Below are 9,053 nucleotides of genomic sequence, written 5' to 3' on the forward strand. Positions count from 1 at the left end.
AGCAATTCACACCTGTAACCCCTGGGCGGGACATTTCTGGGCAGGATGGGTGGGGCTGGGCTGAGGTGGTAAAAGGGAAGGGAGATGGGAGATGAGCAGGTGCAGCTTCTGGCTGGCCAGTCTGGCCAATTTGGTAAATTGAACTGTAGATTCAGTGAAAAATCCTGTCTGAAAACATAAGGTAGAGAATGATGAAGGAATATACCCATTATTGACCTCTGGCCTCCACGGGCACACATGTGTACAAATACATACATACATACATACATACATACATACATGCATACATACATACATACACACACAGCACACATACATATCTGAATTCTTATAAAAATAGTTATTCAAAAGACGCTTCTGTTCATGTCTGTACTGGCATTGTTTTTCTTGGTGCTCCTGAAGTAAAGTTGGCCCGAGTTGGGGCAGGGCAGAGCCTGCATCTCTTCACCCAAACCCTGTCAGCAGCACTGTCCAGTGTCATTTCCCCTGCACGTGAAAACACAGGCGTGTTGATAAATGACCCCTGCATCTCTGTTTACAGCTCTCTTCCCCCACCCAGTGGCAGGAAGCCACCATAGAACACTTGGAAGTGGAGACATTTTCATGTTTAATGTGATTATTTTTCTCATGTCCCCTAGCAGCCAAGCAAGTCTGTGTTGAGCCAGTACCCCCTTTGGTTCTCTACACACTGGCATTCACAAGGCCTGCAAGTGGGTAGGTAGCCACATGGCCAAACAGCTGTCAAGAAGCCAGAATTCAGAAGTGACAGCCAGTCGAGCTGTGTGTGCTGATCAATGATATGTTTGGGTGGTTATTAAGCATGTTGTCCCCAACCTCGCTGAAAAGCATGAGGCTACATGGAAGCTAAATACTAAAGCATGTCACCAGCACCATTGAAGTATAGGAAATGATCAATTTCTGTCGTACTTGTGTGCAGGGGCATAAACTCTTTAGAACATTTAATTCCATGTCAAAGTTTAAAGTGGCTGTGATGGTTTCATTTAGAAATAAAGTCAGAAAGGTGGCTTGGGATATATGTCAGCCATGGAGGTCAGAAAGCAGAAGGAAGCCTCAAAAGCTCCAATAATACCATTCCCTCAAAAGATGGAGAAACTCGCAAGCATTTGCCCAGGGCATCCTTGCTTCCCGTGACCTGATTTTTACTGGCTCCTTTTTCCTTTGCAACCTCTCTTCTCATTCCCCTCCAGCTGCTTCCTCAACCAGAAGGAGGAAGCAAATGGTACTAATTGCTGGCCAGGCCAGGCTGTGGGCAAAGCCCAACCATGCAGGGGAGAGAGGGAGAAAAGAAAGGACAGGGCAGGTGCAGAGGCCACATGGCTAGCTCCCTGATTCTTCACCTGTGGATGTCTTTTCTACCCTGCCTCTCTCTCCTCACACCCTCCTCTAGCTTGCTCTCATAATGCCCTCTTCAGTTGTGTCCACTTCTGATCTCATGGCAGCTCATTCCTGGGCTTATTTGAACATTACAATCCCTCCACACCCTGCTTCTTTCAAGCATGCTAGTATATGCTTAATTATTAAGACTGTAATTAATGTATAACAGCAAGTATAATTAAAATTCACTTTAGTAGATCCTGAAATCATGAAGCAATTAGGTATTTTGGTGTGGCACTGAAGATGCTGCCAGGAGGAAGGGGGAGGGCTCCTTTCCTCTGGACCACACCTACCAGTGTAATCCAAGAGTGAGGCCTCTCTCTACTTGGGGCACTGCATGGTAAGAGAATTATTAGCAGCTTGGAGCCTGCCTTCGAGAGTAGCCAGGGCAAATGAAGTGTCAGGACCTGGAGTCACTGTTAAGGCCTCTACAGAATCCTCAGATTTGTAAAATGATCAGAGAAGGGTCTGTCCAAACCTCTCTCCTCAGGCATCATTATTTGTGACTATGGCTGGCCTTACCCAGTCTGTCAGCTCACATGCAACATGTGGCTGATACTAAGATACTCTGAGAAGCCATCCTAGCAGTGAAGTGGGTATGTAGCGGGCTGTGGGAAATGTCACTAAGCTGCCCCGCAGGGCTCATCCCTGTTGTGCTGTAGAGAACTTAGAGACGTATTCCAGCAGCACATCTGACAAGCCGGCTGTAGCTCGAACAGTGATGGTAGGAGCAAGGAAGGAGGCCCAGGAAGGGGAAAGACAGCTTCCAGTGAGCGGATGGGCGTGCAGGGCAAAGGGCAGTGGGGCTCTCTCTGGGTGCCTGCCAATGCACTTGTAAATTTTAGCGTCAAGTTTTTATTCCCCTTGAGAATACTGCTCCTGGGCCAGAAGCTGCAGATGATATTAATTAAGGACCTGAATTATTTATGCCGTTGGTTCCAAGGAAAAGCAGCAGCTTCATATGTGAGTTTTTAAAAATCAGCATTTATTTCCACCTTACACAAGGAGAATTCGGGTAATAGTAAATAGTGAATTCTGAGTGAATAGTTCTCAGAATGGATGAAACCATGAAAAATACAAAAAGCTAACCCCCAAAATACCAGGACAGGGATGGGAGAGAGGCCTGGAACAATCGTGTTTCACAACTGGGTAGAGGTCTGGGGACTGGGCGCTGAGACTGGAGAGTGCCAGAAAGGAAAAGCTCTGTGCTCTTCCTTATTTTTTTTTTTTTTTTATTTATTTTTTTTTTTTTTGTGGTTTTTTTGTTTGTTTGTTTGTTTTGTCTCTGGCAGACTGGAGGGCACCAGGAAAGGTGCCCCGTCGGCTTCTCTATTGAAGGGATGGGAATGACAGATCAGACTCTGCCACTGCCCTGTGACAGCCATACCCCATACCTGCAAGCTAATGTGCAGATTCCTTTACCTGTGACCTAACACTGCTTCCCGGCCTCTGAAACCCAGACTCAGCCCTTACCAAAGGGGTCAGAATGGGTACTGGGGTCCCATAATGAAGCAATCGAGCTTTACATCTATGTCCTGTGTCTGTACATAGCAGATGATCCCAGAATTTAAAAGTGCAAAGAAGGGTATGAATATCAAGCATATATGAGGACAGGAATCTGGGTGTGGCTTAGCTGGGTCCTCACACCTAATCTTTGCCAGCTTGCAGGAAAAGTATGCTCAGCAGGACCTCACAGCTTGCCAAAGGGGGGGGGGTTCACTTTCAAGCTGGTGTCTATGGTTAGTAACAGGATGCTGTTCCCTGGTTACCTCATTGCTCAGTAGCCGTTGACTAGAGGTTGCCCTTGGGTGCTTGACATATGGCTCTGTCCATAGGGCGGCTTGAAATGTAGCAGATTTCCAGGGAATGGTAGACATGTTAAAGCAGACAAGACAAACAGAAAGCACGGGCTTTTACAACTCATCTCAGAAGTGATAACCCGTCATTCTTAGATTCTTGCACAGTGACAGGAGAAAAGTTACAGGAACATGTGGTCACCACGAGGCTGAGTTAGTCACTCGATCTTTCCAGTGCTGTTTTAGAAGCTCCCTGTGACATTTGCTCAGTTGGCAAAGTGCTTGCCAAGATAAAATAGCCATAACCACTTGTGATGCCAACACTGGAGAGTAAAGACATTGATCCCTAAGTTCCTGGGGGTCCTACTGTGTGACTCTAGGCCACTGAAAGGACTTGTCTTAAAACACACACACACACACACACACACACACACACACACATGCACTTGATTCCAAGTAAACCAAGCCCTTGAATAAGAACCATTTTGTCAAGGACTTAGCATTATTGAAATTTGGGTGGGTGAGTGAGTCAGATGCTGGGCTCCACTTCATAATTAAGCATCTAGGCTGAAGAAGTTACTGCCATCCTTAAAAAAGTGCCTCCGAGGGTTATTCTTACTGATAATGTAGCTGAAAGTAAAAAAGAAATGTAAACATCACTTTATTTCCCTAGATAAAAGTGCTGAGAGCCCTACCCAAGCTATGTGTTAGGGCTGTGCCCAAAGGGTTTTGTTTTGGTTTGGGGGGTTGTTTGTTGTTGTTCTCTGTTCTAACTATCCCTAGGTATTGACCTGGAAGCTTCTAATTTAATCTTCCAGACTGACTGGTTCAATCGAGCTTCTTTCAGCTTTTGACTGAATTGCTCTGCTTGACCTCATACTAACTTTTCTGTTCAAATCTTATGGTTCCTTCTCATTCTCTGGCTCATGCTGTCTTCACCTGTGTCTAGCTTGTTCTCTCTCTGCAACCTGTCTCTGTAAAACTGTCCCAGTAAAATTGCCATGCATGTACACCACATCACCACACCACCCCCTCTCCTCCCTGAGCTACTGACTTACTTCATTTATAAAAGCAGAAGACTAGCACCTGCTTGTAGCTCGTGGTGAAAATCATATGCAATCTAGCTTGCTTGGCATTATTCTGGCATGCATAAGTGCATAGCAAATAATAGCTCCAAGGAAGATAATTATACACAGAGATAAAGAAGCTAAAGCTCCACCCCCCACCCCAACCCCCCCCCCCCGCAGAGAGACTGCTGATAATGATGTGAAAACAGATGACACGTTCCTCAGTACCCATGCTTCAAATGTAGTCACATCCAGGCTCATGCAGGCAGCCTTATTTAAACCCAGTAGGTCACACACAAAAGCTGTGAAAATAGGAGGGGCTTATTGGGAAGAATTGTATTGGATGAAGGAGGTCTGTGAGAGGGGGTAATGGAAGTCTATGAAACTGTCAGTGAAGTTGCAGGACTGGAGAGAGATCTCAGTGGTAAGAGTACTTGTTGCAGTTCCAGAGGACTTGGGGTTGATTCCCAGCATTCACGTGGTGGCTCACGGCCATCTATAACTCTAGTTACAAATGATCTGATGTCCTCTTCTGGCCTCTGCAGTCACCAAGCATACACATGGGGAAAGGACATATATGCAGGCAAAGAGGTTGTATTTTTTTAAGTTGAAGGAAGTTAAGTGATAGACTAAACACCGTACTCTGAACACATGGCGTGTTCGCTTCCCACTGCTTCCTCATCAGCACCGCTCACCCGGCCACTGTCTGAGTGAGACATGCTGAGCAGGGGCCTGCTCTTATTTGTGCCCACATAGAAAGGCGTGTTCTCCATGTCCCTGCATTCCAGAGCCTTTGTTATAACGGAGCCCACCTGACAGCTGGCCAGGCGCACACGGGCAATTTCCTGACATGCTCCAGTCTCATTTCCTTTCAGGTCTATTCTCCCAGACTCAGCAAGGAGACAGATCCACTTCAGACTTTCTTTCCTTCACATTTACTGAGCAAGTGCCTGAGAAACTTGTGTATCCATGATCTGGAAGAATGCTTATTTCTTATTCTGTAGTGCCAGAGAAAATGCAGGCAGTGTCTCTAACAAGTTCATTAAAGTAGAAAGAAAATAAAAGATGGGGTGAAAAATGTTAGCTGGGCATATCTGAAAAGTCAGAGCTGGTCAATAAAAAGCCACATGTGTTCTACTTAAATTGTTGGCATCAGGGAGACCAGGCATCCTGGAATTCCAGTTGTCCAACTTGACTGGGTGTGCCACTGGCAGACTAATTTTAGCAATTCCTTGTTCCCCCTTCTAGGAACTAATGTCCAAGAGGCTCAGAATATCCTCAGAAGCAGTGGACTCCCCATTACGTCGGCTGTGGATCTGGAGGATGCAGCCAAGAAAGTTGTTGCCAGTGTGGCAAAGAAGTGATGGCTCCCCCTGGCTCCCATGAAGAAGGGCATGTCCCTCACCACTGCGAAAGCAGTTGTTTTGTCACCAGGAAGGGGACACACAAGGATCGTCATGTACAAATATCAAGTCTGAACTTCCTCCAATGTGCTGTCCAGAGTGCCTAAAGCTGATTTTATAGTGTAGTTATTGTTTTAAAAAAAAAATCACTCCTTATAATTTCACACTTTCTCTTGCCCAGTCAGTAGCAGGGTCTACCAGCTCTGGGCCATAGTCACTGTGGCCAAACAGTGTGCATGGTACAGTATTTGGAGCCAGGTCTAGGTTCATTCACAAGAACTTTGTGGACATTTATTCTACAATAGAAAATTTTAGAGGACTCCCAAGTTCAGACAGGATTATATTTAACATAGTGACTTCCTGAAGGGTATAGCTAAGACACCTGAGCTTCTGTGAACAGTGGTCTCCACTGGCTCCTAAATCCAGTACATTAGAAAGCCCATGAACATGCTAAAGTGTGGCTTGTATTGGGCATCCCATGTAATAAGTGTACGTTGCACACATCTTACCCTGTGCCTTAATGTTGAATCTACCGTCTGCCTCACACTGAGTTATAGCCAGAAGCCTTAGTCACAGGTTTGAAGTGGAAGGTTTCATTTTGTGTCAGAGTTGCTGAATGCTGATTTTTATGGACTCTGTGTGATTATACCATTTCACAAAGACATGACAAAGCTGTTGGTGGTGGTCAGGCTTTCCCTCTTGTCCCCTCCACCTCACATTTACGTTTGTCATCAAAAGATGAGAGACGTCACTGGAGAGAAGGTAGCCTTCCTAACGATGTCCTTTTTTGTGACGGGAATTTTCTTAAACTTGATTTTTTGTTTAATTTTGATAAATTTATAGTCATATACATTTTAAATAAAATTGTTTTTCAGTTCTACTTAGCTGCTTGGTTCTTGTTTCTGTCGTTCCTCCATTGCTTCACCATCTGTGAGGACTGTGCCTGAGTCCTAGATCCAATGAAGAAACTGCAGTTGTCCTGGATAGTTCCAGCGCACTCTGCCTTGTCACATGACCATTTCTGTGGCAGTGATTCAGTGAAGGACTAAAATGTACACATTAAACACAAGCCCAGAAATATGTCTCTGACGGTGGACAAGGTCGTGTGGTACAGTCAAACACTGCCATGTAGCAGGGCCACCTCGATGTGACAGCTTTCCCATCTGTACACAGTGCATAGCGAGACACACTACCTTGTTCATTTCACATTATCCTCACACATTTCACAAATGGATAAAGTAAAAAGTCTTCATTTTATTAACCCGCATGTGCCATGAAGAACTAAACCATTGACTAGATTGAATTCTACATCTTTTCTCAAATGTGGCAAGGAGTGAAGACTATTAACAAGGTCTTCTTAAATCTCCTGTTTTCTGATAGCTTAGTAACTAGTTTTCACAGTAAGGAGAAGTACACATGAATTTTGTCAGTTTGCTAACAATGAGCAGGATAAGTTTTGCCCTTTGAAAAAGACCTGTGCCTATTTTTTATATTGATGTTTCCAGTGAACCAGTTTGGAGGGGAAAGAAACAAAACCATAATGTGGTTATTTATAGAAGGGCTAATGATACTTAATAATAGGCAAATAGTTTTTCTCTTTAAGCCGTTAAGCCTTTTATTTGGAGTGCCAATTGTGTGTGTTTGGATTGCTCAAGTCCCTGATGCTGCACCTGTATCCATAATGCTGTGCATGTGTGTTTGCTGCTGTGCACGTCTGATTCCTGTATCCTGAGGTGTGTGTGTAGCAGACCCTGCAGTGCTTGTGGAGAATCTGCTGTACTGTTGGTTCCTAAGTCCCCGTGTACCCTACTCCAGTGTGTCCCATGTTTTCAGTTACCTAGCAATTTATAACTATATAAAGATATCAAAATAGTTACCTTTCAATCTTGTCAGTTGTGTGTGTGTGTGTGTGTGTGTGTGTGTGTGTGTGTGTGCGTGCGTGCGTGTGTACAGAGGCCAGATGAAGATGTTGCATGTTCTGCTCTGTTACTCTGCCTTATTCACTTGAGGTACAGTCTCCCACTAAGCCTGGAGCTAGACTGATGGCCAGCAAGCACCAGTGGTCCTGCTGTCCAGCTGTCCTGATGTCTGTCTCTTACAGAGCCAAGGTTGCAAGCATATGTAGCATGTGCAGCATGTTGTGTTGATGCTGGGAATTTAACTCGGGTCCTCATGCTTGCACAACAGCACTGTTTCCCACTGAGCTGTCTCCCTAGTGCTTCTTATTAGTACTTTGGCTCTGCAAAAGCACAAAATGTTTGTGGAAAGAAATGACAGTCTAAATAACTAAAGATGACCCCTCAGCTGCTCTGCATGTGGGAGTTTTTAATGGGCTTGTTAGTCTGCTGTTGACTGCCACAGTTTCCTAGAACAAATACTGTATTTAGAGATTCGTCTCTGACTCCCCCACTTCTGACATCCACTTACTTGACTTGGTTAGCCTATTGCACTTGTCAGTCAGAGCTTTTCCATTGAGATTGTGTCTCCATTCATAAGTTAGTAAAATAGCAGGGAAAGTGTCCAGATAGCAGACCTACCTCTGTCTAACCTGACCAGACCTGCATGTGCATCACTGTTAATGACTCCATGTACAATGTGTGTCCTCTCTCTGCTTACTCCTCAAGGAAAAGAAAATCACTATGAAGAATTATGTTTGTTTTTAAATTGGAAACTTGAATACAAATGGGAATAAAAATTATTTTTGACACTTCTAAGTTATACATTTATAAGTCTAATGAGATCCTTGGCAGGATCTAATATATATTCAAAAATACAGTGATAAAACTTATAAAAATAGTAAAAAATAAATATTGGAGGAGTGGGGAAGAGTGTATTATTACATAGACTTTGTGACCTGAAGGTGTCAAACTAAGGCCATAGGGACTATTAGAGTAAATTAAGTTTTTGTGTGTTATGGGGCTATGTTTATGTGAGTTGTCATAGAAACCTCATGACCCTAAAATATTAATCTCTGGCTCATCACAGAAAAAGCATATTAGCCTCCACTCTAGATTTCAAAACAACCCAAAAACTGGTGACATGTTATTGCCTCTGAATTGTGAAGGCAAGTAAAGGTAAAACAGAAATGAAAAAGTAGGGAATATATTTTTCCTATTTTGACCCTAAGAACTTACCGATTAACCTACAAAAGGCCACACTTGCCAGTGAAAACCTATCCAGTCATGTTAGTTTGTCTTTTCATCGGTATTAAGATCTACCTTCAAATTGTGGTTCTGAGCTCATCCCTACACAGGTGTGTTGGAAGAGCATCAGATCCTAGGAACCGGTACCAAAGTCCCTAAGGATGGCACTCAACAAATCGTCCTTGAAGCCATCCTTGTTGGTGACTGCAGTTGCTCACAAAACCGTGTAGCGAGGGGCAGATGACCCTC

At 44.2% G+C, this 9,053-nt stretch overlaps 1 protein-coding gene across 1 annotated transcript in view; it reads left to right on the forward strand.

Moving 5' to 3' along the window:
• The window catches only part of SUCLG2 (succinate-CoA ligase GDP-forming subunit beta), a 261,168-nt gene extending 254,627 nt beyond the window's left edge, over window positions 1–6,541 (forward strand). Inside the window, exon 11 of the mRNA XM_080914238.1 lies at window positions 5,507–6,541. Coding sequence (XP_080770364.1) covers window positions 5,507–5,622 — 116 coding nt within the window. The 3' untranslated portion in view covers window positions 5,623–6,541. The remainder of the gene's footprint in view (window positions 1–5,506) is intronic.
• Window positions 6,542–9,053: the final 2,512 nt, after the last annotated feature.

Source organism: Micromys minutus (genome assembly GCF_963924665.1).
Source record: "Micromys minutus genome assembly, chromosome: 3".
NCBI lineage: Eukaryota > Metazoa > Chordata > Mammalia > Rodentia > Muridae > Micromys > Micromys minutus.